Consider the following 16,490-nt stretch of genomic DNA (forward strand, 5'->3'; position numbering starts at 1 on the left):
CTGCAGGGCACACACAGACTGCAGTCACTAGGCACCAGGGACAGTCTGTGTGGTGTATGCTGCCCCGGTCTTTCCTTGATGTGTATGCTTGTGCAGGGTCCTGGTGCCTGACATCCCAGAATGTAAAGGCAGGCTTCCCTTCACATGCACTTGGACCGTAGTCACGATCCTCCCCGGTGCCCTGAGCCCCAAAAAGAGCCCTCATCCAGGGGCAGATACTCACCCTTCCCCCACACCCCTCACCCCTTCCAACGCCCAAACCCACAGCCGTCATGTTAACCCCGATCCCAAGACGGCACCCTCGTCCCTTCCTGCAAACCCACCCATCAGTGCACACCTTAACCAGCACAGAGTGCTTCCATGTTTCAACGAAGAAAGAGAAATGCAAAGTCAACGAAAGATTTATTATTAATTACTAAAACATGTCCTTAGTTTTAAAACGTCCTTCGGAACTGGGGGAAACTTGGTTTATGATCAGGCTCTCTTAAAATCAAGTGGACAGTCACAGGTTACCCTGCTCTGCGAGGAAACTCGCTTTCAAAGCCTCCCTGATGCATATCGCTTCCCGCTGGGATATTCTCTCAGCACGGGTGTCTGGCTGATCGTAAACAGCAGCCAGGCGATTTGCCCCAACCTCCCAAGCGGCCAAAGGTCTCGCCCTTGCTCTCACAAAGATTGTGGAGCACACAGCAAGCAGCAATAACTACGGGATATTCTTTTCGCTGATGTCTGAGCGAGTCAGTAAGGTCCGCCATCTCCCCTTGAGACGTCCGAAAGCACACTCCACCACCATTCTGCACTTGCTCAGCCGGTAGTTGAAGAGTTCCTTTTCACTGTCCAAGGCGCCTGTATAGGGCTTCATGAGCCAGGGCATTAGCGGGTAGGCCGGGTCCCCGAGGATCACTGTAGGCATCTGCACATCCCCAACCGTTATTTTGTGGTCCGGGAAGAAAGTGCCTGCCTGGAGGCGTCTAAACAGACCAGAGTTCCTGAACACACGCGCCATGAACCTTGCCCGCCCACCCGACGTTGATGTTGGTAAACGTTCCCTATGGTCCACCACAGCTTGCAGCACCATTGAAAAGTAGCCCTTTCGGTTAATGTACTCGCTGGCCTGGTGGGCTGGTGCCAGGATAGGGATGTGAGTCCCATCTATAGCCCCACCGAAGTTTGGGAATCCCATCGCGCGAAGCCATCTGTGATGACCTGGACATTTCCGACAGTCACTACCTTTGAGAGCAGTTGCTCAACGATTGCGTGGGCTACTTGAATGACAGCAATCCCCACGGTAGATTTGCCCACGCCAAAGTGGTTCGCTACTGACCGGTAGCTGTCTGGCGTGGCAAGTTTCCAGAGGGCTATGGCCACTCGCTTCTGCACACTCAGGGCTGCTCGCATCCTTGTGTCCTGGCGCTTCAGGGCAGGGGACAGCAAGTCACACAGTTCAAGGAAAGTGCCCTTACGCATCCTGAAGTTTCGCAGCCACTCTGTGTCATCCCAGACCTGCAGCACTATGCGGTCCCACCAGTCTGTGCTTGTTTCCCGGGCCCAGAATCGCCGTTCCACACCATGAACTTGACCCATTGCCACCATGATCTCCACTGCCCAGCGTACCCTGCTTTCTGAGAGGTCTGCGCCACTCTCCTCACCGTGCTGCCGGAGCCTCCTCGCCCAGTTTCTCAGCATCTGACTGTGGAAGAGGTGGACGATAACGTGCGAGGAGTTGACAACGCCATAAGTGCAGCGATGATCGCAGCGGCTCCATGCTCGCAGTGCTGTGGCGTCCGCTGTAACCGACCAGACAAGGGCGCGAACAGATTTCCGCCGGCGCTTTCAAGGAAGACAGGGAGGCGGGATTGACGGTTCAATGACGACACATTTTTCCCCCAGCATGCATTGGGAAATCCCACAATTCAATGGGCAGCGGGAGTGCGGGAACTGTGGGATAGCTTCCACAGTGCACCGCTTCCAAAGTCGAAGCTGGCCCGTGAATGTGGACTCAGAAGTTCGAATTTGTGTATTTAGTATGGATACACAAATGCGACTTATTAAGGTCGAATCCACAAATTCGACTTAAGTAGATTCGAAATAGTCCTGTAGTGTAGACAAGCCCTCAGTAGGACACTGACAAATCCCCAGCTGGGGTCAGGCTGGCTCACCTGTGTGTTAAAATAGGTATTAGCATTATAAGCATGTGCTTAGACTTTAGTGAATGCATGTGAGCTGCTGCAGCATTAATCCTGCTTCTGACAGTTGCATCCCACGTCGTAAGGTGATATTGGAGCATTTGTGTTGGGAGCCTCTGTGGCTGTGAAAATCACCAGACAGGAGAGTGAATTAACTAGTGCGAAGTGCTGAACTCCCAACAGCTCGGAGCACAAAGGAGGAGGTGGGATACCACAAGGGACTGTATCTCTCTCGGTGCTGCTTGGATGCTGAGGGGCAAGGCTTTCGGAGTATATGCAAGAGATCCTCAGCTGCTGAGCCTGGGTTAGCCCTAAAGGACACAGAGCTTAGTATAGACCAGTGATACTCAGACTGCAGCTCACAAATGGCCCTTTATGTGTCTCCTGTGTCTTTATAGCACATGATATTAAAACAGTGGATGATTTAATTATTAACCAATCAGGATGCTTTTACTATGTTAAGGGTTAACTTATCAACTTTCACTATGTTAACTTATCTGCTTTGGGAATAATTTATATATATAACTAAATATTTCCCCGTCATACTGTTTAAATAGGGATTGCACTATAGCAAATGAAACAATGGATTCACATTCCTGTAGCTCTTTGGGATAATGTTGATCGCTAATTTGGCTCCTAAACGACTGAGCTCCGAGTATCACTGCTTTAGGTGCTTCTGTTACCTTTTGAAAATTAAGATTTGTAACCTATTTGTGTTTACATGCTTACCTGCTTTAACTTTATAAATAACAGCTTTCCTTTTTAATGAATTGTCATATAATATTGGCTACAAGGGCTGTCTTGGTGTGAGATCTAAGGAGCAGTTGACCTGGGGTAAGTGACTGGACCTTTGGATCTGGGAGTAACCTGAATATTGATAGGTTATTGCTGTGTGTTAAGGATCTTCTATCACACAGGCAGGCTCAGCTGGGTGGCGAGACAGACCGGAGTCCCCCAGGGGCCTGTCTGTGACTCTGTTAGGCTGTTACGGTGCCGGAGGAGTTTACACTGGATGTTTGGTTGGTGAAATCAGAGTCTAGAACTCTCAGCCAGTTGGGGTTTGTGCCTGGTTCCCAGCAGTCTGCCCAGAGGTTGTCGCGCACCCTCTCAACACACTGTGGACAGCATCAGAGCAGGGCCTTGGTTCCAGTTCCCCTGCTTACAGGACAGGAGCTGAGCCAGCCCAGAGGGGGCGTTTGGGGGCAAGGTGTATGTGACCCAGGGACCCCTTGGTGCCAACTGGCAGAGGGTGCAGGCGGTTTACAGAGATTCCCCTGGGGCTGATCGCTACATAATAGTTCACCGAAGGGGGCATATGAGGTCTGTACCGAGAGCCAGTAACTCACTGGTTGTCATAGTCACTGTGGGATGTCTGCATGGATACTATGTAAGGAGCTGTGTATCTGTGTTGAAAACGTTTCCCTTAAGGTCTTGGAGTTAAGGCAGGTCACCAGGAGGTGATGCACCTCAGAGATATTCTTGTCAGGCAGGCGATAACTGAGGTTATCTCCTTGTCTGACCAGCTGTGTATTGGATGCTATTTGTGTACTGAGCCAGGTGCAAAGTGGGAGATTGTTTCTTCCTGTGGATTTTGCAAGGGGTGTGTGTGTGTGTCCTATTTAACAGTAAAGACAAAGGGTTGCTCTGGTCTATCTTGGCGTGCAGATACACACTGGATCCTTCCCCTCTGTGTAGAACTGATGAATGAAATTGTTTTAATTGTTCACTTTATTAATGTAACTTCATAAGTAAAGTTTTATGAATAAAACGTTCATTCATAAAACTGGTTACCCCAATAACTGGCTAATTGACAATAAAAAAAATGCTTGTTAAGAGCCATAGCTGTTCAGTCAGCTGCCTTTGTAAGTTTCATTATCAGTCCAGTTCCTGCTTAAATCTGCTGAGACTTGCACTGTTTCAGTATTGTAACTTCTGTTCACCATTTATTACACTTGCCTACATTGTAACTTCTGTTTACTGTTTGCCATATTGTAATTCAAACCCCATTTTAAAACGTTCACTCCATTTTGTAAAAGCTTCCTCCAACCTTCATTTTTGCAAACCCTGCTGTAATCTTATTAGTTTAGATGTGTGGCTGAGATATGTATAGATGATGGAATCAACCTCCAGCCCAGCCTGTCCTGGTGAAATAGAGTTCAAACACCACGGGCTGAAGATGCAGACAAGAGCCCTAACAAAGTGAGAAGAGTCCATCCTAAAAAGAAAAGGTCGAGTAGAAGGAAGATCAAAGCCAGGTCATAGGCTGAAAGTCAGGCCTGCAATTGACGGGTGATCAATCACCAAACCCAAAGGCAGCGTGACACAGCGAGACCTATAGACTCTGGATTCAAACTAAAGCCTACAAAAAGGATGGTTCAAATGGGAGACTTTGGGGGGTAACATTCTGCTGCCAACATGGAAGGGCATCCGTGCATGCCCAACAGAGCCCCAGCTCATCCTTGTGCCTGGCTTTCCTGGCCAGTTAGCTGCCACAAGCTACAAACCCAAGCTGCAAAATCAAGCCCCCGACTCAAGCTATATTCAGGACTGGTAACTATGCAGCAGCTGCAGAACATCTGATGGATGTGTATAATATGTGTGTGTGTATAAGTATTAGGTATAATGTGTGTGTTTAAGGATTAAGATATTAGTTATTGGTCATAAATCAAATGATCATAATAAATGTGGTCTCTCTGGCTTGCCCCCTGAAAAGATCCTTTGTAGTTTTGTCTGTACAACATCTGAGACAAACTGACAGCCCACAGGTCTCTTGAAAGAAGAGTCACAGCCAGGCTGGCTGTAAAAGCGTTGCAAGGATTTCAGGTGACCAGGACTTAGACAGGAGACTCGCTTGGTAAATAAGTCCAGGCTCTAGAACATGTCATGACTATTTGATATGTAACCGTTTGTTTCCAACACTTCTTCTTGACTCTCGGCTTTGTCGAACTGAGGTGTGATTTCAGTCTGAGCACAGGTCAGCGCTGTGTGTTAAGCAGAGCAGTGATCTGAATTGGAACTGGTAAGTGTGTGGAGGTGGGAGGGGCCAGGGAGTGTTACTGGTTCTCTGGAAGCAGCAGCTCTGTGACTACTGCCAGTGTCTGGGGACAGATGCTCAGAGGGCTTGAGGACAGAGGAGCATATTGCTAACTGCAGACCCAGCAGCGAGTGCATGTGGCCAGTGGAGTTAGGGAGCAGACCCCTGGCAGACACAGACAAGGCTCCCTCAGGCAAAGGGCAGGTGCTGGTAGTAACTACTGCAGGTTTGGGGCAGTTATAAATTACACCCCAGAGCCCCAGCCCAGTGAGAAGGACCGAGGGGAGGGACTGTGACAGCGAGGGCACCTGAGTCCCAGCACCTCCCAGGGCTCTGCTCTGCCCCCGCTTTAGAGCTCTGCCTAAAACCACAATCCCGCCCTGTCATGGGGTCTCACCCCCACTTTGAGCTTGTGGGTTCAAAGATGGGGACCTGCATGTATTCTGCCACCATGTCATGGGGTCTCACCCCCACTTTGAGCTTTTGGGTTCAAAGATGGGGACCCGCATGTATTCTTCCCCCACCCTAACCCTTAGGGTAGGTCTTCTTTGCGCTGCCACCAGTCAGGTTAAAGTGTCTGACACACTGCCTGTCCCCCAAGCTTCCCCTGGAGAACCCAGATTCAAACCCCTTGAATCTCTACACACAGGGAAGCAGCCCACTTCCCCCCCTCTCTCTCTCCTAGCCACTTTGGAGAGATAGACACCGAGTCCATTCCTTGACTCAACACAAAGAGGACTTACTTCCTCCCCTTCCCTAGTCCTGGAAAGAGATACCTGATTCAAACTGCTTGAATCAAACCCAGGAGGAACTGTCTCTTCCCCCCTCCCCTTCCCCTGAATTTCCACAAGAGAAGGAATTACCCAAGTCCAAAGAAAAGAAAAGAATTTATTAAAGAATAAAAAGAAAATACAGAATCTCTATGAGCCCAAGCTGGACACTCATAGGGTATAACCTTATCAATCTCTGGAGAGAATCCCCCTCCCCCTTTCTTTCTCAGTGAAAGCAAGGTAACAGCAAACAGGAATAAAGCATTTCCTTTAGCAAACACACAATTGCAAATATAGAAAACAACTCAAAAGACTAATTCGCCTTTCTAATTAATACTCACTATTAATTAGTAGGAACTACTCCAGGAGAACTTGGAGACATGACTGGTCTCTTTTAGATCCAAAAAGAGAACTAACAAAGAACCCAGACAAAGGCTTCCCTCCACAGAGATTTGAAATTATCTCGTCTCTGATTGGTCCTTTGGTCAGGTGGTCACCAGGTACTGCATGTTAACCCTTTACAGGTAAAACAGACTTTAACCCTTAACTATCTGTTTATGACACACCCCATGAGACTAAACCCAGGATGCTGCGCATTACAAAGACACAAATGGGATCCTCAGACCCAACTGTTTATATCACGGCAGCTTCATTCTGGCAAATCCATTTGAACTCAGCACCACATGTCTCAGAAATAATCCGGCTGCCTCTTATCCAGCCACAGCTGTTCCCTTCAGCAGAGCCTGAGACTTGGAAGCTGCAGAATTAAAGAGAGTCAGGCTGTGGCTACACTTAGCGCTTCAAAGCGCTGCCACGGCAGCACTTTGAAGCGCTAAGTGTAGTCAAAGCGCCAGCGCTGGGAGAGAGCTCTCCCAGCGCTGTCCGTACTCCACCTCCCTGTGGGGAATAACGGACAGCGCTGGGAGCTGCGCTCCCAGCCACGCTGGGGCTTTGACCACACTGGCGCTTTGTAGCGCCGCAATTTGCAGTGCTGCAGAGGGTGTGTTTTCACATCCTGCTGCAGCGCTGCAAATTTGCAAGTGTAGCCAAAGCCTCAGTGTCAATGTGGTTCCCTTTAACAAGGAAAGGCCCATAAGGGGAAGAAACATAAAACCTCCCTCTAATGGGAAGCTTGGCTCTGGTGTTGTCCTTCAGCTGTAACTTTCCTGCAGAGCTTCAGGTGAGAAGGCAGCCCAGGAGGTGAGCTGAGTTAGAGGGGGTCTGTGGCAAGGAATGAACTAGGCTGAATCTCATGGGTCAGTGACCTGGTACTTTTTTGTTGGAAGTGGCTGTAGGAATATTAAAGAAGGTTTATATTAGACATGGTTTGTGTGTGTGTGTGTGTGTGTGTGTATATATATATATATATGAAAAATGATTGTTAGAAATAATTTGAGACTTTACAATTAAAAGGTTTACATTAGAAATCAATGTGATTCCCAAGATTTAGCCTCTAACCTGCAAGCCACCAGCTGTGTCTGTGTGAAGCCTGCTCAGAGATACTTTGTATAAAACTTGTTAAACGTCAATTGACTCTAAGTGCCTGTTCTTTGTAACTTTGTAGTCGCTACTTTACTTTGTAATGGCCGCTGTAAGCTGCTCATTGGTTAATTGACTCAGCAGGCAAGCTGTCAATTGACTCTGTGCCTCAGGCAAAACTGTGTAATTACTACTTTGTAACCACCGCGGTAAGCCAAAACAGTGGCTATTATAGTATATAGATAAAGACCCCCACCCTCTGTACGTTCATTTTCATCTCACTTTATTTTTAATGTTAAAAGACAGGGAGTCTCACATAAATTGGTAACACCCCAAAAGGTAAAGAGACAGTAAAATAAATGTAATTAAGTTAAAGAGTGTATGTGAATGAGTGCCTAGTTTAAATGATGAATGAATGGTTAGGGAGTTACCAGCCTGAAGAATTCAGTGTCAGCGGAAGAAAGTGTCAAGTGGAATCAACCAGATGACCCCCGGAGGGCAAACTGGTATCCACCCCAACACCTCAAAGGAAGAAAAAAAAAAAGAAATATCTGACAGCATGGAGCCAGCCACCTGCTGATTGATTTAGCAAAAGCAGAAGGAAGCAACTCTCATGGACTGACATAGAAATTTATTGCAATAAAACTGGATTCTGAAGAATAAGGACTTTGAGTCTATGGTTCTGCTGCCAGCCTCCAGGAGCATCAGGTGCACCTGACCCGGACTCGGCTCCACTCTTGTGTACAGGATACCTGGCCAGTATTCTGTCACAAGCAACTTTAGGCTGGTAACTATAATATCTATACAGAACTTGTATGAATGATTGTGTGAATGGATATATATAAGTAATCATAGAAATAAGTAGCCAAACAATGTTGTTTACTGTTATCTTTATTTTATTATGGTATTTACAATAAATGTGACAAATGTCTTGTCCCCTTTAATAAGATCCTGATAGTTTATTGGTATAAAAATGGACACCCTTATAGCACAGCAGGAACATCTTAAAGAAAGCCAAGGGACATTATGGATCAGCCACAGCTCTGGTGCCCCGTCCCCACAGGGCTCTGTGCTGTAGAGAATCCCAGTCACACATTGAAGGGGCTCAATTTATTTTCAGAAGGATGCTGGATTTCCCCCTCTCTTGCAAAGCACAAGATCACCCAGGCAGTATTAACTCTCCCACCGCACACAGCAGCCCCGCCCCTGTGCTCCCAGTCACTCGCACCCCAAGTTCCCTTGGGCTGGGGGCAGCTGCTGGGTCTGAGCTCTCTGCAGAGAGGTTTCTTCTCACAGAGCACTCGCGGCTCACCACAGGAAGTTGGAGGAGGGAGGGAGTCAAGGGAGGGGAGGGGGTCAATCTGAAAAGGGAGTGGTCACTGCTGAGAGAAGGCCCCCAAACCCCCATCCTCAGCCAAGAAGGGGAAGTGTGAGAAGACCCTCTGCATCAGTAGTTCTTGACCAGAGGTACGTGTACCCCTGGGGGTACGCAGGGGTCTTCTAGGGGCACATCAACTCATCTAGAGATTTGCCTAGTTTTACAAGCTACATGAAAAGCAGTAGTGAAGTCAGTGCAAACTAACATTTCATACAGACACTGACTTGTTTATACTGCTCTATGTACTGTACACTGACATGTATTTTCAATATTTCTGTTCCAATTAATTTTATAATTATATGGTAGAAGTGAGAAAGGCAGCACTTTGTCAGTAATAGCGGCTGTATTTGCAAGCAAGTAGTTTTTAAGTGAGATGAAACTGGGGGTACACAAGATACATCAGCCTCCTGAAAGGGGTACAGTGGTCTGGAAAGGTTGAGTCACTGCTCTCCATCCTCAGCTAGTGAGAGAGGAGCCCCCCAGCCCCCAATCCTCAGCTGGCCCCTCCTTTCTCACCCCCAGAACAGGAGCACTGGCTGTGTTCTCCATCCCACTCCAGGCAGCCAACAGGCCAGGAGATGCCCGAGCCAGCCCAGCCCTAGAGGGGCTGTCTCCTACGGAAGGGTGGGGGCAGCTGAGAGTGGGTGATCTCTAGTGTTTGGGTGTGACCGTAGGGGAGCCCTGGGTCTAGCCAGGGCTGGGATTCAGCTGCTGGTTGTTCATTCGCTCCGTCCTCCCAGCACAAGAGGGCTCAGAGCTGCTCCTCGCCCCCAGGTCCTACTGCAGCTGGTGCTGTGCCAAGGCCAGTGTATCACAATTAGAGAGAGTCTCTCACCCTGTCCTGCTCACTGTCGATCCCAGCCAGGGAGGCACCGAGGGAGGAGCAGTTGCTCCAGCTGTAGTTCCAGTTCCCTTCAGTCTCAGAGAAATAGTAGCATTTCCCTCGGTACCCCACCCAGCCGACCAGGCAGCAGGGCACAGCAGGGGGCCCCAGATCAGTTGACTGAAGCTTAGGTCTCAGCACTGAGAATGAGACAGTAACATGTGGTGTGAGTGGGACCTGCCGCCCGGCCATGAGGAGAACACGGGGAGATGAGCCCCAGGCTTCTGAGACACCTCGAACCCTGGCAGGTGCTGGGAGGGCATGAGGGAGCCAGGAGGACACTGGGAATCCAGCCCCAGATGGGGGTTATCTGACCCTGGCCTCACTCTCTTGGGTTCCTATTCAACAGGGATGCAGCTTACAAAGAGCTCATGCTATGAAACCCAGCACAGAGCTGGGCCCAAGCTCAGTGTCAGAGCAGGGGTGGGCAGGGAGCTGCAGAGGAGGGGACAGATATCAGGTGGGGGTGGACAATAATTAATAGATAAGAGATCAAATTCAAAATGGATTTGCCAGGTCTGTTACCCCAAAGAATCCTGCTAGCCTGGGGCCTGGGCTGCTTCTCCTCCCCTGCTCTGCGCTCGGCTCCCAGGAGAGGCAGGTTGAGATGAAGATGGAACGAACTCCCTTCCCTTCACCAGACTGAACACCTGCTGCCCGGACCATCCAGCACAGCCAGACGCAGGGTGATGGAGATGTTTGCCAGGTTATGTTTGCCTGGCAGGAAGGGACACACCCAGCCTAGGGGTGTCACAGCTCAGAGCATTTCATCCCAGGTACAAGACCAACAGTCGCACGTTCAGAGGAATAGAAGGCAGGTGAATAGCTGAGGGATGTGAAGTAATTTCAGTCAGGGACACAAAATGGCCACTAGGAGGCATCAGAACTCAAGCAATAGGAGAGGGCCTGTGACACTGACGGACCAGGAACGTTTTAACTTGATTCATCTCTTATGTAGAGCCATTTCTTCTCCCACATAGCACTGCAAGAAGGAAACTCGTTGGAAACCCTCACTGGAGCCCTTTCAATGCCCCAAGAGCGCAGCAGTGGGGTCAACCATGTAAACCATGAAGGAGACCTGTGAGAGGCCAGTGCAGTGGATGAGTAGCCAAAGACAGTTGTTAGGGTCACTATGGTAAGAGCTGCTAACCCAAATACCCCAAGACACCCCCCCAACCGCACACCCTGAGTTATCACCCCACACTGGAACCCATGTGCGGTATCATTAAACAGTTACAACACATACTCTGGGGGGACCACATCCTGAAAGAAATCTTTCCTAAACCCCCTCTTCTGGCCTTCAAACCCTCCAACGTCATCAGAAGCAAGTTCCCCACAGATCAGGACACAACCACTCAAAGCGACACTAGACTCTGCCAGGACAACAGATGAAAAACCTGCAGTTGTATCTCCACCACTATGATTATCAACACAACACACCTTTCAAGATGCATGGATCCCACACATGCCTATACAACATCTGGGGTAACCTCAGCCAATGCATCAAATGCCCCAACAACTACTATGTGGGTGAAACCAGACAATCATAACACTCTTGAATGAACTCAGAAAAATTATAAAAAAAAACCACTATCACTCATGGTTGAACACTTGTTACAAAGTAATCACTTGATATCTGACCTCTCAGTACTCATCCTCAAAGGAAACCTGCCCAACACCTTCAAAAGACAAACCTGGAAGCTTAAAGTCATAACTTTGCTAGACACTAAGAATCCTGGACTGAGACATGGGATTTATGGCTAATTATTACAATCCATGACCCACTAGCCCCCTTGTTTTGTTTTATGTCTGCAGAGGTGTTAATGAGCCACTCCACCTTGAATGGTCCCTCAGAATGCACGTTAATTACTTATTCTAAACAATCTGTTCCACCTTGTGACTCCCTGAGAACCTTTGCAAGACCCGAAGAAGAGCATCTGTGTAGCCCAAAAGCTTGTTCCTTGCACCAGCAGAAGTTGGTCCACGTGATGGGATGTCTGCCCTGCACAAGGTTGGGAGGGGTTAAGTTGGTTAAATGGGCCAATTAACTGCCCAGGCTGCACCTGGAGGAAGAGCCAGGCAGCAGGGATTGATTAAATGAGGCACAGCCAGATGGGAAGAGGAGAGGCCTGTATAAAGCAGAGGAGCTGAGAGCAGAAAGGGACTGCAGGGACATAGACTGTGGTCACCTCTCGGGAGGAGGGAGCTTGGGCTGGCAAAGAAAGAAAAAGAGGGAGAAAAAAGAAGAAAAAAGATGTAGGCAAGGCAAGGCTCCAGTGATAAGCAGCAAGGTACAGATTAGTGCAGAGCTTGGCTAGGGTCCCTGAACTGGAACCTGGAGTACAAAGCAGGCCCAGGTTCCCTACCAGCCACTGGGGAAGTGGCGAACAGATTGCCTGGTCACGCAGAGGGAGCTGGAGCTCCTGGAGAGAGAGAACAATGGGTGGAGAGACCACCAAAGGAGGAACAAAACCAATGAGGCATATATTTTGGCATAAGCTTTTGTGGGCTATAATCCACTTCATCAGATGCATGGAGTGGAAAATACATTAGGAAGATCTATATAACAGTACATGAGAAGATGGGAGTTGCCTTATCAAGTGGGGGGTGGTAGAGACAATTCAATTAAAGTGGGCTATTAACAGGACAAAAAGTCACTTTTGTCGTGGTAATCAGGGCGGCTCATGTCAAACAGTTGACAAGAAGGTGTGAGTAACAGTAGGAGGCCCAGCACCTGGAAGGAGCCGATCCCCAGAGTGACCAGCAGGAGGTACCCTCTGTGGTGAGTGGAGCCCCATGGCAGTCCAGTAAGAGGTATTACCTCACACACCCCATCTCTAAATTTGGGAGAACATTAGGTGCTGAAGCCTTTTTTTTTTTTTTTTTGTGATCCAAGAACAAGCAGCCTGTGCACAAGGCATGTATTTCCCTACAGATAATGGTGCAGAGCCATGCACTCATGTACATGGAATGGAGCAGAGCAGAGCAGTCCGTGCATAAGACATCTCTTCAATGTATAATTTGTATCACTCATTTTAGGGAGTAGCTGCAGCTGAGAGCAGCACAATTTCAAATTTCACAGCCTCTGCAGAGTGCTGGATATGTGACTGTGTAGGCCCCCAGGGGAGGGGCTGCCAGGCCTACTAGGCCCCTTTAAATATTGCACAAGAGCAATACAGCAAGGAGCTTTCAGTTCTGGGGCCTCTAACTGGTGCCCCCTTCACCCTGTGTCCCCATTGCAAAATGCTACAGGTTCTGGGGTGCTCCTGCACCTGTAAGTGCAACCCCAAACTCACAGATGCTGCCTTGCACTGTGTGAGCCAATGCTGCCCATTCCAACAGCCTGAAATTACAGCAGGGAGCTGGGAGTAGGGCCTACCGATAGCAGGGCAGTTTGCACCAGTGCACTCTGGGTGAGATAGTTACACCAGTGCACACCCCTGGTGTAGATGCACTGGAATCAGAGCGAGCCATGCGGCAACTTACTGCTGTGAACTGCACCATGGCAAGCCCCTGGCTGCACCAGCTTGTCTACATTAGCAGTTTGTACCAATTCACCTCCACTGACATTACATCAGCACAGAGGATTCCTAATGCAGACTGACCTGGATTCAACCCCCTCTGCCAGCGCTAAACCCTCCTGGGGTCCAGTGATCCAATCCCAGGGAAAGAGAGAAATCCCCTGCTGGGAGCATGTCACAGCACCCTCTTCCCCAGGCTACTGGGCAGATACAGCAGGGTTCACATTCACCACAAACAGCCGCCCTCTGCACTAACATGCACTGTCTGTGCAAACCGGGGGAGTGAATGGAGCTAAGGGACCCTTCACTGCCACAGTCCTCAAGGGGTGAGTTTCAATGCTGCAATAATGGAGGTGTCGACACTGAATTCTGTGGCTCATTTCAGCCCGGCCCTGGGCATGACCCGGCAATGCAGGAAGGCCTGGCTGGTACCTCAGGGTGACATGCTGCAGGCAAAGGGCTCATTGTTGCTCTGAATCTTGTCCCGTCAACCACCCCCAGGAAGTGACTGCTCATGGGGCATGGCAAAGGGGACCTGGGCCCAAAGTGCTGCAAGTTCTGCGGGTGGGAGCTAACATGGATCCGCTCATCCCGACGCAGAGAGAGGCCTCACATGCGGGTCTCTGGGAGGGAGCGGGAGAAGGGTCTGCAAGGAACATCCTCCAGGAATCCTCTGGCCCAGCTGCTGAAGCTAGACAGGCCATGAGGAGAGACTGACTACGGTAGCTCCAGGGAGGGAAAGACAGGGCGGGGGGGGAGGGGGGGAGAAGGGCACTGGAAATTCACCTGCCAGACGAGCGATGGCAGCGATCAGAACCAAGGACACGGAGGTGAGGACAACAGCTACGATGATGGTACGTGCTTTGTGTGTCTTGCAGTTACGAGGAGGTTCTGAAACACAAAGACCCGTCAGGCCGGGCCGCGAGGACACGTCTCACTGACAGCACCAGGGCTGGAGCTGCCCTAGAACATGCCCCGTTCTGTCGATGGCTCCTTCCCTCAGACGCTCTGGGAGAGGAGCCCGGAGGCTCAGGCAGGCTGGGGCTGGCAGAACAGTCCCTCCTTCCTCAGCCCAGCACCCTCCCGGGCACCCCCAGCCAGGCTGTCACGGGGCCTGGTGAGCTCAGGGGCACAGAGACAAGGACCCACATGTTCTGCTGGCAGGAGCTCAAGCTGCCCCAATACCCACCCTTGCTCTGCCCCCTGCCGAGCGCTGGCTGGGCCCACGCTGCCGAGTGCGCCTGTCCCCGCACACTGGGGTCTCACACTGGCCACACACTGCAGAACGGGGAGAGAACAAGGCAGAGCTGGGCCAGGGCTGTCACAGGGGGTCTGATGCACCCAGCCCCACGGGCACTGCTGTGTGCGCCAGGCAGCAGCTGTAAGCTGGGATCGGTGCCCTGAGAGCCCCGGGGGGAGATCCAGTCCCTGCTGCCCATGGACAGGGGGTTGCTGGGCACTGGCTGCTGCCACTGAGAACATGGCCCCATGTGGGGCAGCCTCAGGGTCTCTCTCCAGCCTGGTCCCAGGCAGCGACACCCCATTACCTGGCTCCCCGACAGTCTCCTGCTGTCCACTGTCACCATTATGGTACCCCCACTGCAGCGGCATTTCACTCTCAGCAGCCCCAGTTGCTGACTCCATTGTCTCTCAGCGACACTCAGGCTACAGATGCTGCTGCCGATGCTGGGCTGGGATCAGCTCCTCTGTCTGACTGGGTCCAATTCAGCGGCAGCAGTGAGGCCAAGCTGGGGCAGGGATCCTGACCCTGGCTCACGCTCCCTGTTCTGGACTCTCCAGCCAATGTGGAAGCTGAAACAGACCAAGCAGGGTGATTTGTGGTTTCTCATTCCCTGCCCAGCAGCCCAACTCCCTGCTAGAGGTGGTGCCATGATGATTAAACCCCCTTAGCCCCATTGGCCCCTACACCGCAAAGGGCTTTAGAGACCTAATCTGCTACAGGCCCCACCCATCAGGAAGGCGGGGGGTGGGGGTGGAGAAGAGATATGGTTGCCAGGTACCTGGTTTTCAACCAAAAGTCCAATTAGCCACAGCAGCCAGCTCCACAGCAAGATGTTCCTCTGGCTCCTAGGCGCAGGGGCAGCCAGGGGGCTCCGCACACTGCCCCTACCTTCAGCGCGAGCATCAACCCCACAGCTCACATTGACCAGGAACCACAGCCAATGGGAGCAGTGGGGGCAGCACCTGCAGACAGGTGCAGTGCACAGAGCCTCCCTGGCTGCCCCTAGGAGCCAGAGGCATAGGCAGTAGGTTATATCTGTGTGCGGTGCTCGAGCCCTGGCCCCCGGGGCACTGCCAGCGGGCCCAGGGGCGCTGCCAGCGGGCCCGGGGGTGCTGTAAACTTCTGTTTACATTTAAAGACACGTTGGGAATGGAATGTAAACAGAAGTTCTGTCTAGAGTCGGCCCTGCCCCCATCTCACTGATCCTGGGGTGCAGTCAGTGTTTCACCCCAACCCCTGCCCTATTATGCCCACCCTGATTCCTGGCTGCAGTCTGTGACAGTGCCTCCCATAAGACTTTATGGAAATATACTTATGAATGTATATATGACATAACTGGAATATGTTTTATGCGACATATGTCATATAACATATCTCTGTAAAGGTTATGATCTACTGAATCTATTCATCCTATTTGTATGCATGTATCATTTTTGTATTTGAAGTTATGAATATTGGCTGTGTACTGGCTTGATTTTAAATAACCTTAGTAAGGCATTTGGTCAGCTTCTTTAGAAAGGAATTTGCAAAGTTAAGTGCCCAATCAAGAACCACCTAAGCGAAGATGCCAATCCACATCTGAGCTTTCCCAGGAATGTGGCTTGGCTGGTAAAAACTGTTGAGTCCTGCATGTACATGTGAGTTGCCCGGGTGACTCCAGAACTCCATCTTGGAGCTGGACTTTGCATAGGAGAGAAGTGGGGGTCTCCACCCACAAAGGAGATTCTATTCAAGCCCATGGGAGACTCCTGCATTTTGTCTTCAGCTGGCTAAAGAGATAGCCTCTCCACCCCTAAAGATACTTGAAATAAACTGGAACAAAGGACAGTAACCACTGGGGTATGAGCGATTGCTGGACCCAGACTAGGAGGAGGCTAGTCTGTAAAACAAAGCTTACTGGAACTGTTGAGGTTATTATCTGTATTCAGTTGTATTACTGTACTGGACCTACACTTGCGTGTTTTATTTTATTTTGCTTGGTAATTCACTTTGTTCA

The 16,490-nt window shown here is 50.2% G+C and overlaps 1 protein-coding gene across 1 annotated transcript in view; it reads right to left on the reverse strand.

Moving 5' to 3' along the window:
- Window positions 1–14,862, reverse strand: part of LOC120394250 (C-type lectin domain family 2 member D-like) — a 75,172-nt gene extending 60,310 nt beyond the window's left edge. The window contains exons 1-3 of the mRNA XM_039518487.1: window positions 14,799–14,862; window positions 14,038–14,142; window positions 9,683–9,870 (exon numbers count right to left, since the gene is read on the reverse strand). Of these exons, the coding sequence (XP_039374421.1) occupies window positions 9,683–9,870; window positions 14,038–14,142; window positions 14,799–14,862 (357 nt within the window). The remainder of the gene's footprint in view (window positions 1–9,682; window positions 9,871–14,037; window positions 14,143–14,798) is intronic.
- Between the last annotated feature and the right edge of the window lie 1,628 nt (window positions 14,863–16,490).

Source organism: Mauremys reevesii, unplaced genomic scaffold (genome assembly GCF_016161935.1).
Source record: "Mauremys reevesii isolate NIE-2019 unplaced genomic scaffold, ASM1616193v1 Contig44, whole genome shotgun sequence".
In the NCBI taxonomy this organism is placed as follows: Eukaryota; Metazoa; Chordata; order Testudines; family Geoemydidae; genus Mauremys; species Mauremys reevesii.